The sequence below is a fragment of the Anolis carolinensis genome, unplaced genomic scaffold (assembly GCF_035594765.1).
Source record: "Anolis carolinensis isolate JA03-04 unplaced genomic scaffold, rAnoCar3.1.pri scaffold_7, whole genome shotgun sequence".
Lineage (NCBI taxonomy): Eukaryota > Metazoa > Chordata > Lepidosauria > Squamata > Dactyloidae > Anolis > Anolis carolinensis.
Genome location: NW_026943818.1, coordinates 35,972,825 through 35,986,961, shown reverse-complemented (window position 1 = coordinate 35,986,961; position 14,137 = coordinate 35,972,825). Strand labels below are relative to the sequence as shown.

Genomic DNA, 14,137 nt, shown 5'->3' with positions numbered 1-14,137 from the left:
AGTATTATATATTATATTGTACTATACGACTATATTGCAATATTATTAGTAATGTTACATGTAATATAATTATACAATTATAATAATGAATTATTATTATTATTATTACATTGTATTACATCATAATATTATCATCAATTTATTATAATATTAGTATAGTATAATATAAGCAGCACTATATAAGCATAACATTATCATCAATATTATATGTATATACAATATATTATATTAGTATAGTATGAGTATTATATATTATTATATTGTACTATATGACTATATTGCAATATTATTAGTAATATTACATGTAATATAATTATATAATTATAATAGTGAATTATTATTATATTGTATTACATCATAATATCATTAATATATAATATTAGTATAGTATAATATAAGCAGCACTATATAAGCATATTATCATCAACATTATATGGATATACAACATATTATAATATTAGTATAGTATGAGTATTATATATTATATTGTATGACTATATTGCAATATTAGTAATATTACATGTAATATATACAATAATAATAGTGAATTATTATTATTATTATATTGTATTACATCATAATATCATCAATATATATTGCAATATTAGTAATATTACATGTAATATATACAATAATAATAGTGAATTATTATTATTATTATATTGTATTACATCATAATATCATCAATATATAATATTAGTATAGTATAATATAAGCAGCACTATATAAGCATAATATTATCATCAATATTTTATGTGTATACAATATATTATAATATTAGTATAGTATGAGTATTATATATTATTATATTGTTTTTATATATTATTATTATGTTTTCCCTGAAATCCTAACAGCTGGTAAACTGGCTGGGATTTCTTGGAGCTGTAGGTCAAAAACATCTGGGGACTCCCAGTTTGAGAACCACTGGCATAATATAGGAATACCCAGTTCCAAAGCCCTCCTGACAGATGGCCAAACCAGCTCACCTCCTCTTCCAACACTGAAACACAACTGTGTCCCCAAGTGGTGGTTGTTTAAGAGACTCTGTGGCAACATTGTAAGAATTTTTATTATTATCATTATTATTTATGGAAAAATAATGGAATGCTTCTTCCAAAACACGCTGAGCGATACATGTCCAAAACAGAACATAAGGTGTTGGGGGGGGGGGGGGGGCACATACAGGCACGCCGTTCACGTCGTCGGATGCAAGCGATGAGAGGGAGATGCGCTGGTTGCCTTCTCTTGCGACGCCGGGACTCGGAAGCAATGGCCGAGGGCTTTCAATAATGCCGGGTGAAGCGAGGGTCGCCGGGCCAGCTCGTTCGGTCCGGATTGGCAAAAGCGGCTTCTTGTGCCACTGCGTTCGGGGCGCCAGTTTCCGCAAATCCTCCACGCCTGAGGGCAGAACCAATAGGGTTGTTGTGATAATAACAATCACTCAGATTATTATTACGATAATGATAATAATAATGCTCAGAGGTTGTGGGGTCTGTTGGAAACCAGGCAAGTGGGATTTTTATATCTATATATATAAAAGAGTGATGGCATCACGGCGACCCACAAAACAACAAAACTACAGGCCCCCCAACCTCGAAATTTGACAACACAACCCATCATCCACGCCTCTAGGTTGATACAACAAAAAGAAAAGAAAAATAAAGTCCTAATTAGAGAGAGAGAAATAATTGCTTTTATCCAATTGCTGCCAGTTAGAAGGCTAAGCTCCTCCAACTTGGTCTCCTAGCAACCCAATAAAAAATAATAAAAAAAACACTAAAAATTGATACAATAAAATACTATAATAACAGAAAATAACTAAAAATAATACAAGAAAATAATAAAATATAATAAATAAAAATATAACTTACAATAAAATTAATAAAAAATGCAAATAACGTCAAATAAAAATTACACAACAATTTTTAACCAATACCACCACCACTTTGCCACAGCAACGCGTGGCCGGGCACAGCTAGTGTGTGTGTGTATGTGTGTGTGTGTGTGTGTGTGTGTGTGTATATGTGTGTGTGTGTGTGTGTGTGTGTGTATATATATATATATATATATATATATATAGTCAGTTTTTCCGATGGAGTAAACAACAAAACCACTGGACCAAATCGCACCAAATTTGGCCACAAAAGACATAAGCATCCAATCTATGTCTTTCAATAAAAAAACCTAGAAAAATAAAGTCCAAATTACAGACTGTCCAACTCTGATCCAATCATTATTCTCATCTTCTTCAATGTAAATGTGCTTATGTATCCTTTTAATAATAATAATAGAGTAAAATAATACATTTAATAATAATAATAATAAATACAGGAAAATAATACAAGTAATAATAATAGAGTAAAATAATAAATGCAATAATAATAAGATCAGAGTGAAATAATAAATTTTTATTTATTTATTATTTATTACATCACTTCTACCCCACCCTTCTCACCCATCAGGGGACTCAGGGCAGCGTACAATATAAACATATATATATATATATAAAAATCCATCGAGATTAAAAATTATAATAAAATTAAGAATATACATTATACATAATTATACATTTAAATATACATTTAAGGCGCTTTATTATGTATTAATGTATTAATATACATTTTTAAGGCACATTATTATTGATGTATTAATAATAATAATAATAGAGTAAAATAAATGTAATAGTGTGATGACCCATGGGCAATGTAGTCCCATTCCTGGCACTGTGGTGCCAGATGAAGAGGAAAACTTGGGTTTTTCACCGTTCCAGCCAGAATTGGAACTTTCCCAGCCAGATTTGGAAACCTTGCACCTGCAAGAGATTTGTCTTCCAGAAGTCTGTCAAACAAGCCCCGAGCCACAATCTCCTACGTTTTCTCGCCATGCTTTTTGTAAACAACAGAGGGGAGTTCAACAGGCGTCCCGCAGGAGTGCTAGGATAGCTGCTAAGCATTCAGCTGATTAAGCCTGCTTTCCATGGGAAACTTTAAGGAGTCATGCATCTGGACTCAGAGAATAGCTTTCGTTTCTGGTTCTCCAGGGAACTGCTCTTTGGTGGGAAAACTAGATCCTATTTAGGTGCTTTGCCCACAAAGGGATCTTGCGGAGTCAATTCGTCAGCAACTGGAGTAGGTTGTGTGTGGACAGCGCTACTCCGCTTCTAAGCCTTCGTTCCTGTTTCCAAGCCTACGTTCCCGTTCCAGCCTTGTTTACCTCCGCGGACCTTGCCTTGCTTCCTAGGACTCAGCCTTGTTTTCCAGGACTCTGCCTTGCCTTGTTTTCCGGATTTTGCCAAGTATTCCACGGATCTTGTTCTTGCTCCTCGTCCTTGTTGCCTTGTATCAAGCCCTGTTTCAAGTTACCCCCTAGCCTCGCTCAAGTTCCATTGGACTAAAGGACCTTGTCATCTCCCCTCACTTTGCCTGGCAAAGTGAGTGTTTCGGTTATTGGATTACAACTTTGGACCTTAATATTTCATATTGGACATTGTTTCTTTGGACTAATTTTGACCTTTCCTGAAAGGTCTATTTCTGGACTATTTCATACACTTGTTTTTATTAACTTTATATATTCCTTCAATAAAGATATTAGATAGAATCTGGCCTCGGTGTATGGTTATTGGTGCTCTGCAGCCTGGGTCGTGACAAATAGTAGCAACAGTAATAGAGAAAAATAATAAGTGTACCATACATTCTCGAGTATAAGCTGACCCAAATATAAGCCAACCTAGACCCTCACACGAGTATAAGCCGAGGGAGGCTTTTTCAGTCTTAAAAAAAGGGCTGAAAAACTAGGCTTATACTCGAGTATATACAGTGGAATGATGTCCAGGGTGGGGAAAAAAACTTTTGTCTGCCTGAGGCAAGTGTGAATGTTGCAATTGGTCACCTTGATTAGCATTTAATGGTCTTGCAGTTTCAAAGCCTGCCTGCCTCCTGCCTGGTGGAATTCTTTGTTGGGAGGTGTTAGCTAGCCCTTATTGTTTCTTATCTGGAATTTTTTTTTGTTTTTTATTTTTTTGTTTTTTAATTTATTATATGTCAGATTTCACAGAGAAGCCACTGAAATCCACAAGCATGTTGACAATTTCAACAGAAAGGAGGAAACCATGAAAATGAATAAAATCTGACTACAAGTATTAAAAATACTCTAAAATCTGTATAGACCCTCACATCCCATCTTTCGTAGCCATCGCCTCTTTTGAACGCCACTCACCCTGGTATCGCTTCCCGGTCTATGACGTGGCCGGGCCCGGACTGGCTGGGAACGCTCCGCTCGGCCCCTGAGGAACAGACAAAAAGGAGTTGCAGAGAAAATCCCAAAATAACTAACACCAATAATTGACCACCATCACAACCTTGCCAGACCCCGATTCCCATCAGTTGAGGAGATGAGAGTCCAGTAGCACCCACTCATGCCTCTTGTATTCGGAATGACACACTAAACTATAAATTCCAAGATTGCAGAGGTCACAATAATAATAATAATAATAATTGATCATATCCTCAGCAGCTGTAAGAAAATCGCACAGACAGACTACAAACAGAGACACAACTATGTGGCCAAATGATTCATTGGAACTTATGCCTCAAGTACTACTACAATAAACATAGAATAAACCTCAAGATATCAGAAGAGGCAGATAAGACAATAATGTGATTTTGTGATACGAAATCCAGCATATCTATCTTGTTTGCTGTGTCATACAATATAATAATAATAATAATAATATCACACAGTCCTAGACATTTGGAAAGTGTTCGATTTGTGATTTTGTGATACGAAATCCAGCATATCTACCTTGTTTGCTGTGTCATACAATAATAATAATAATAATAATAATAATAATAATAATAATAATAATAATAATATCATCACACAGTCCTAGACACTTGGGAAGTGTTTGACTTGTGATTTCGTGAAACAAAATCCAGCATATCTATCTTGTTTGCTGTGGCATACAATAATAATAATAATAATAATAATAATAATAATAATAATAAATTTATTTGTTAACACAATAGACATCTAATAAATCTCAGGCCATGAGGTGGGTAACATAATAATAATAATAATAATAATAATAATAATAATAATAATAATAATAATAACAACTTGTGATTTTGTGATACGAAATCCAGCATATCTATCTTGTTTGCTGTGTCATACAATAATAATGATAATAAATTTATTTGTTAACACAATAGACATATAATAAAACTCAGGCCATGAGGTGGGTAACAAATTTATTAGCGACATTTATATCCTGCCCTTCTCACCCGGAAGGGGACTCTGGGCGGTTTACAAGTATATATACATACAATATATTATATTATACGACTATATGGCAATATTATTAGTAATATTGCATGTAGTATAAATATACAATTATAATAGTGAATTATAATTACATTGTATTACATCATAATATTAATATGTCCTGATAAGAGCAACACTCAAAAAATGGGAATGTCAGAAATTATTATTACTACAAATAATATAATAAGTAATAATATTAATAATAACAATAACTTGTGATTTTGTGATATGAAATCCAGCATATAGATCTCGTTTGCTGTGTCATACAATGTTATGGTTGAGCCTTATGGCTCCGATACTGGGAGACGTGGTCGTAAGACTCCTCGGGAGTCAGATACTCTCGAGGAGCGAGAAAGGAAGCGGCTGCGGGACTTATTTGCAGAACCATCTGACGAGGATTCCTTTGAGGGTTTTACTGAGAGAATGGAGGAAGAGATGGTTAGCTCAGAGGAGGATGACATGGAATGGACTCGTGTGAGGGAGGATTTGGGTGCCACTGGCAATGATAGTATGGAAGGCGATTGGGGACCTTCAGGATTAGACCCGTGGACAAGCTGGAGGGATGGGACGGGATCCACAGCTGGGGATGCTGTGGGGCATAGTCAAAGGTGTTTCAGTTCTGATGAGGAAAGTGATGAGGAAACGCCTGGAATTAGGGTAACAGCTGATAGTGATGAGGAGCTGTAAACTGGCATAAAATGGGGTTTGGAAGCAATGGCTAATTGCGTTGGGCAAGGTAATCTGGACGAACGCTTGGGCTCTGTGTGGGAAGTTCCTGAAGACGGGCGTGATTCGTTTGCTGACTACGTAAGTTACCAAGGACACTGGGCATAGACGGCGGGAGGAACTGTGTGGGCTTTTGTTGTGCAACCTGTGCTTAATCTTAATAGCTTGGACCTCCGTCGTCTTCTTGACGGACGCCATCTGTTTATTCTGGACTGACTGACTGACTGACTGACTGACTGACTACGGCCTCGGACTCTCCTTCCTGTGATTATCGTTGGACCTGGTGAACTACAAACGTCTGTACCTGCCTTACGACCTTCGGACCGGATTGGAACTTCGCTGACCGCTTCTGCCCTTGAATGCTGCGTTTGTATCTGGAAATTGCTTGCTGTGTGGAGGAGTAACCTCTTAGTTACTCAAACATAGCTTTTGGCAGCAGAGAAGCATCTGCTGCCAGTTTTTTGTATTCCTTTGAACCTTTTGTTCACCAGCTTTTGTTTGTTTTAGTCCCAGGCTGAAGTAAGCTTTTTTGGTTTAACCCGGATTAAACTCCGGTTTAATCCGGTTTATCTTTTGAACGTTTTCCTTGTGTCTTTTTACTTTTAAGGCCAATGTTTGCCTAGCCCTTGTCTTTTACGGGCATTTTTGGTTCTGTAACTCCAATAAACTTTGTTATATCTTATCTTGTGGCGTTCTGTCCTTGACATACAACGTCGTTGTGTCAATTATTATTATTATTATTATTATTATTATTATTATTATTATTATTATTTTATTATGACACAGCAAACAAGATAGATATGCTGGATTTATTATTATTATTATTATTATTATTATTATTATTATTATTATTATTATTATTATTGCGACTGTGTAAGGTATGTAAGTGGATTTTTTCAAGAATGGCAATCCTCCCAAGAAGACCTCTCCATCTAAAACCTGGGGCTGTGAGACATGTCCCGAAAGGTGAGGCCGAGGGCCCGCTTACCTTGCCACCTTTCATCCATGTTGCCCGGCCACGAACGCTCCTGGTGTGGCTCCATCTTGCGCCCGTGGTCGGCCCAGTCTCGGCTATCGCTGCGGGGAGGAGGGGAAGCCCAAAAGGAGGAGATGTGGAGGCCGTTCGGGGTCAAAACCTCCTCCGCCCCACCTCTCCTCCTCCATCGATACTCACCGGGAGGCCGGGGCCAATCCCTGCCCTTTGCTCAGCCTCCGCTCGTATCCGCCCCAACTGTCCCGGGAGACCCGAGAATGGTGGTACTGGAAACGGAAGACAAACATTAATAATAATAATAATAATAATAATAATGGCAGAATATGTAAAACAAAGTGAAGAACCTGCTTTGATTGAAGTCAAAAATTACAAACTCCTCAAAGCACAGCAGACAAAAAACCAGTACAAGAAAACCGCACTACAAACTAAAGCAGAATCAGTACAAGAAAACTGCACTACAAACTAGAGCTGACAGCTGGCACGACAAAACACTGCATGGAAAGTTCCTTGACAAAATTGAAGGAAAAGCTGATAAGGAGAAGACCTGGCTCTGGCTCACAAATGGGACCCTGAAGAAGGAGACAGAAGGCCTGATCCTTGCAGCCCAGGAACAAGACATCAGGACAAAGGCAATTCAGGCCAAGATCGAAAAATCAGCTGATGACCCAAAATGCAGACTGTGCAAGGAAACCGATGAAACCATTGATCATATCCTCAGCTGCTGAAAGAAAATCGCACAGACAGACTACAAACAGAGGCACAACTATGTGGCCCAAATGATTCATTGGAACTTATGCCTCAAGTACCACCTGCCAGCAGCAAAGAACTGGTGGGATCACAAACCTGCAAAAGTATTGGAAAATGAGCACGCAAAGATACTGTGGGACTTCCGGATCCAGACTGACAAAGTTCTGGAACACAACGCACCAGACATCACAGTTGTGGAAAAGAAAAAGGTTTGGATCATTGATGTCGCCACTGATGAAAAACAACAGGAAAAACCCAGCCGCTCTCAGGACCTCAAGATTGAACTTCAAAGACTCTGGCAGAAACCAGTGCAGGTGGTCCCGGTGGTGATGGGCACATCAAAAGATCTCAGCCGGCATTTGGAAACAATAGACATTGACAAAATTACGATCTGCCAACTGCAAAAGGCCACCTGACTGGGATCTGCACGCATCATCCGAAAATACATCACACAGTCCTAGACACTTGGGAAGTGTTCGACTTGTGATTTTGTGATACGAAATCCAGCATGTCTATCTTGTTTGCTGTGTCATACAATAATAATAATAATAATAATAATAATAAATTTTATTTATATTCCAGGGCAGAGTCACAACAAAAGATGGCAAAAATTCAATGCCAGATCCAAGGGATCCTCCAGAAAACTGCTACGGAGGAAAACACCACTGAAACCCTCTCGACAGATATCCATCATCTGAGCTGAAACGCCTCCATTGATTTATTTGCGACATTTATATCCCGCTCTTCTCACCCTGGAGGGGACTCAGGGCGGCTTACAAGTTATATGTACATGAAATCTATATACAGTAGAGTCTCACTTATCCAACATAAACGGGCCGGCAGAACGTTGGATAAGCGAATATGTTGGATAATAAGGAGAGATTAAGGAAAAGCCTATTAAACATTAAATTAGGTTATGATTTTACAAATTAAGCACCAAAACATCATGTTTTACAACAAATTTGACAGAAAAAGTAGTTCAATACGCAGTAATGCTATGTATTAATTACTGTATTTACGAATTTAGCACCAAAATATCACAATGTATTGCAAATATATTTTTATTGTTGTTTTTATTGTTATTTTAAAGCTAATTGTATTGTTTTAATCTATTTCTGTAAACCGCTCCGAGCCAAACTGGGAGTAGGGGTATACAAGTCTAATAAATAAATAAATAAATAAATAAATACATCATTGACTACAAAAATGCGTTGGGTAATCCAGAATGTTGGATAAGTGAGACTGTAATATTGATAATATTATAATGTAATACAATATAATAATAATAATACACTATTATAACTGTATATTTATATTACATGTAATATTACTAATAATATTGCAATATAGTCGTATAGTACAATATAATAATATATAATTTATTTATTTACTACATTTATATGCCGCTCTTCTCACCCCGAAAGGGACTCAGAGCGGCTTACAAATCAAATGTACATACAATATATTATTAGCATAGCACAATACAAGCAACTAAATTACTATATTGTACTATATAATTTTATGGTAATATTATTAGTAATAGTACATTTAATATATAATATATAATTAATATTATATTATATTATTAATTAGTATAATATTGTATTAAATTATAATATTATTATCAATATTATAAGGACATATATACATATTGTATATTTATAAATCTATATATATATATAAAAGAGTGATGGAATCATGGCACCAGACAAAACAACAAAACTACAGGCCCCCCAACCTTGAAATTTGACAACACAACCCATCATCCACGGCTCTAGGTTGATACAACAAAAATAAAAGAAAAATAAAGTCCTAATTAGAGAGAGAGGAATAATTGCTTTTATCTAATTGCTGCCAGTTAGAAGGCTAAGGTCCTCCAACTTGGTCTCCTAGCAACCCAATAAAAATAATAAAAAACACTAAAAATAATAAAAAACACTAAAAAATTAATACAATAAAATACTATAATAACAGAAAATAACTAAAAATAATACAAGAAAATAATAAAATATAATAAATAAAAAGATAACTTACAATAAAATTAATTAAAAAATACAAATAACGTCAAATAAAAATTACACAACAATTTTTAACCTATACCACCACCACTTTGCCACAGCAACGCGTGGCCGGGCACAGCTAGTAACGTTTCTATTTTTGTAAGCCGCCCTGAGTCCCTTCGGGTGAGAAGGGCGGGGTATAAATGTTGTAAATAATAAATAAATAAATTATATAGTGCTTATATTATGCTATACTAATAATATAATATATGGTATGTATATATAACTTGTAAGCCGCTCTGAGTCCCCTTTGGGGTGAGAAGGGCGGGATATAAATGCCGTAAATAAATAAATAAATAAATATTATTATTATATTGTATAACATAATATTATCAATATTATATGTACATATAATATATTATATTATTAGCATAGCACAATATAAGCCTTATATATTACTACATTGTACTATACCACTATATTGCAATATTATTAGTAATATTGCATGCAATATACGATATACAATTATAATAGAGTATTATCATCATCATTATTATTATATACTTCCATACCTGCGTGTCTCGATCTGGCAGTGTCCTTGAGCTTTCCCTCCTGTGAGAGATAGAAAAGATTTTAATGGTTAGACTGGATGGCCCTTGGGGTCTCTTCCAACTCTAGGATTCTACCTACCTATCATCTATCTATCCACAGTATTTATCATTCTCTCTCACACTTTAATTATATCTATATCTCAGGGGTTTCGATTGGAAGGCATCTCTTCCAACTATAGGAGGATAATAATAATAATAATAATAATAATAATAATAATAATAAGAAGAAGAAGAAGAAGAAGAAGAAGAAATCAGAACAAATGCAATTCAGGCCAAGATCAAAAAATCAGCTGATGACCCAAAATGCAGACTGTGCAAGGAAACCAACGAAACCATTGATCATATCCTCAGCTGCTGTAAAAAAATTGCACAGAAAGGCTATAAACAGAGGCACAACTATGTGGCCCAAATGATTCATTGGAACTTATGCCTCAAGTACCACCTGCAAGCAGCAAAGAACTGGTGGGATCACAAACCTGCAAAAGTATTGGAAAATGAGCACTGATATGTGAGCAAAATGAGCAAAGATACTGTGGGACTTCCGAATCCAGACTGACAAAGTTTTGGAACACAACACACCAGACATCAGAGTTGTGGAAAAGAAAAAGGTTTGGATCATTGATGTCGCCATCCCAGGTGACAGTCGCATTGACGAAAAACAAGAGGAAAAACTCAGCCGCTATCAGGACCTCAAGATTGAACTTCAAAGACTCTGGCAGAAACCAGTACAGGTGGTCCCGGTGGTGATGGGCACACTGGGTGCTGTGCCAAAAGAGCTCAGCCGGCATTTGGAAACAATAGACATTGACAAAATCACGATCTGCCAACTGCAAAAGGCCACCCGACTGGGATCTGTGCACATCATCCGAAAATACATCACACAGTCCTAGACACTTGGGAAGTGTTCGACTTGTGATTTTGTGATACGAAATCCAGCATATCTATCTTGTTTGCTGTGTCATAATAATAAAATAATAATAATAATAATACGAAATCCAGCATATCTATCTTGTTTGCTGTGTCATAATAAAATAATAATAATAATAATAATACGAAATCCAGCATATCAATCTTGTTTGCTGTGTCATAATAAAATAATAATACGAAATCCAGCATATCAATCTTGTTTGCTGTGTCATAATAAAATAATAACAATAATACGAAATCCAGCATATCAATCTTGTTTGCTGTGTCATAATAAAATAATAATAATAATAATACGAAATCCAGCATATCAATCTTGTTTGCTGTGTCATAATAAAATAATAATAATAATAATACAAAATCCAGCATATCAATCTTGTTTGCTGTGTCATAATAAAATAATAATAATACGAAATCCAGCATATCAATCTTGTTTGCTGTGTCATAATAAAATAATAACAATAATACGAAATCCAGCATATCAATCTTGTTTGCTGTGTCATAATAAAATAATAATAATACGAAATCCAGCATATCAATCTTGTTTGCTGTGTCATAATAAAATAATAATAATAATACGAAATCCAGCATATCAATCTTGTTTGCTGTGTCATAATAAAATAATAATAATAATACGAAATCCAGCATATCAATCTTGTTTGCTGTGTCATAATAAAATAATAATAATAATAATACGAAATCCAGCATATCAATCTTGTTTGCTGTGTCATAATAAAATAATAATATAAATTTTATTTTTGTATGCCGCCACCATCTCCTTGCGGGGACTCGGAGTGGCTCACATGAGGACAAGCCCAACCAAATACCGTATATACTCAAGTATTAGCCGACCCGAATATAAGCCGAGGCACCTAATTTTACCACAAAAAAAAAAAAAAACCTGGGAAAACATTGACTCCAGTATAAGCCGAGGGTGGTAAATTTCAGAAATAAAAATAGATACCGATAAAATTACATTAACTGAGGCATCAGTAAACAGATTGCTAGATCACCGGAGAAGGAGGAAAATTGAGACAGAAGGTGGATGTGTCTCAATTTCACCCTTCCATACCTGTCTGCCAGATGATGGTCCTGGTACCGGCTACGCTCTCGGTGATCAAAACCGTGGAAGCGGTCCTGGCGGCCAAAGTCCGAATGGTACCGGTCTTCCGTGGCCATCCGCTTGGCCTCCGGCCAGTAGGGGTCATCGCGTCTGCAAGGAGAAGACACTCAGCAATACTCCACTTTATCAAATGCATGTTTCACCATGATGTGCAATGAGTCGCGTAGTATCGACCAGGTAGATACAAACCACGGCATCCCTCTCACCTGCCGTCCAAGTCGTAGGGCCGGCGCAGGGCCGAGCGGCGCTCCTGCTCGTAGCGCAGCTGCTCCTGCTGGCGCCGCAGCTCTTCCCGCTCCCGCTGGATGCGCTCCTGCTCCCGCCGGCGCTCCTGCTCGATGTACATGCGCTCCCGCTCCAGCCGGGAACGCACCACCCGCTCCCGCTCCAGCCGCTGCCGCTCCCACTCGCGCCTCAGCTGCTGCCGCTCGTCCAGCTTGAGCACCGCGTAGGTCCGCTGCTGCTGCCCAAAGCGCTCCCACTTCCTGGGGTCGGGGAGACACGGAGCAAAGTGAGAGCGGGAAGGGACCACGAGGACCGGCAAGAAGGCACCATCCAAGCCTTCCCGACAGATGTTTAGGTAAACATCTCCATCTCCCTAAGCCTCTCCTTAGTTTCCAGACTCAGTATTAGTCCAGGTGAGATCTGACCAAAGCAGAAAAGAACTATGACTTTCCTCAATGTTGATACTACTACTACTAATAATAATCTATATACCGTACTAGCTGTGCCCTGCCACGCGTTGCTGTGGCCAATTGGAATTGCAGTGAGTAGACTCGCTGCTTGTAAGCCTGGGCGCTTTCTATATCCTTGGTTGGACTGGTTGAATGGGACAGAGTGCCCTCATGGCTTCCAAAAGTAAGGGCTTTTGATGTAGGGGAAATCTTGGTTGGGCAGGTTGAAGAGGAGTGAATAGTCTTGCTGCTTGGAAGACTGGCCGCTTTCTACTTTGTGGAATTGTTGGTTGGGAGGTGGAATAGTAATGAATAGTCTGAGTGTAGTAAGTATGAATGTTACATTGATTAGCATTGAATGGCCTTGCAGGTTCGAGGCCTGGCTGTTTCCTGGTTGAGGGAATCCTTTTTTGGGAGGTGTTATCTGGGTGTGATTGTTTCCTGTCTGGAATTGCCCTGTCTTCTGAGTGTTGTTTTGTATTTAGTGTTCTGATTTTAGAGATTTTATTATTCTGTTTTCTTATTTGACCAGAGTTAATGATTACATATGAGATACAGTAATGTTATGTACAGTAGAGTCTCACTTATCCAAGCTAAACGGGCCAGCAGAAGCTTGGATAAACGAATAACTTGGATAATAAGGAGGGATTAAGGAAAAGCCTATTAAACTTCAAATTAGGTTATGATTTTACAAATTAAGCACCAAAACATCATGTTATACAACAAATTTGACAGAAAAAGTAGTTCAATACGCAGTAATGTTATGTTGTAATTACTGTATTTACGAATTTAGCACCAAAATATCACGATATATTGAAAACATTGACTACAAAAATGGCTTCGACAATCCAGAAGCTTGGATAAGCGAGGCTTGGATAAGTGAGACTCTGCTGTACCAATAAATTACATTAATTGAGGCATCAGCAGGTTAATTTTTTTTCAATCTATCTATATATAAAAAAGAGTGATGGAATCCTGGCGACCGCCAAAACAACAAAACGAAACACCCCACAACTTCG

At 37.1% G+C, this 14,137-nt stretch overlaps 1 protein-coding gene across 3 annotated transcripts in view; it reads right to left on the bottom strand.

The window, feature by feature from the left end:
- Positions 1 to 1,051: 1,051 nt before the first annotated feature.
- LOC100564752 (scaffold attachment factor B1) overlaps positions 1,052 to 14,137 on the bottom strand; it is a 37,977-nt gene continuing 24,891 nt past the window's right edge. For all 3 annotated transcript variants that reach the window (XM_062959858.1, XM_062959860.1, XM_062959859.1), the window contains 7 exons: positions 12,651 to 12,929; positions 12,394 to 12,534; positions 10,359 to 10,398; positions 7,220 to 7,305; positions 7,034 to 7,122; positions 4,216 to 4,282; positions 1,052 to 1,398 (listed from right to left, as the gene is read on the bottom strand). In XM_062959858.1, coding sequence (XP_062815928.1) covers positions 1,284 to 1,398; positions 4,216 to 4,282; positions 7,034 to 7,122; positions 7,220 to 7,305; positions 10,359 to 10,398; positions 12,394 to 12,534; positions 12,651 to 12,929 — 817 coding nt within the window. In that variant the 3' untranslated portion in view covers positions 1,052 to 1,283. The remainder of the gene's footprint in view (positions 1,399 to 4,215; positions 4,283 to 7,033; positions 7,123 to 7,219; positions 7,306 to 10,358; positions 10,399 to 12,393; positions 12,535 to 12,650; positions 12,930 to 14,137) is intronic.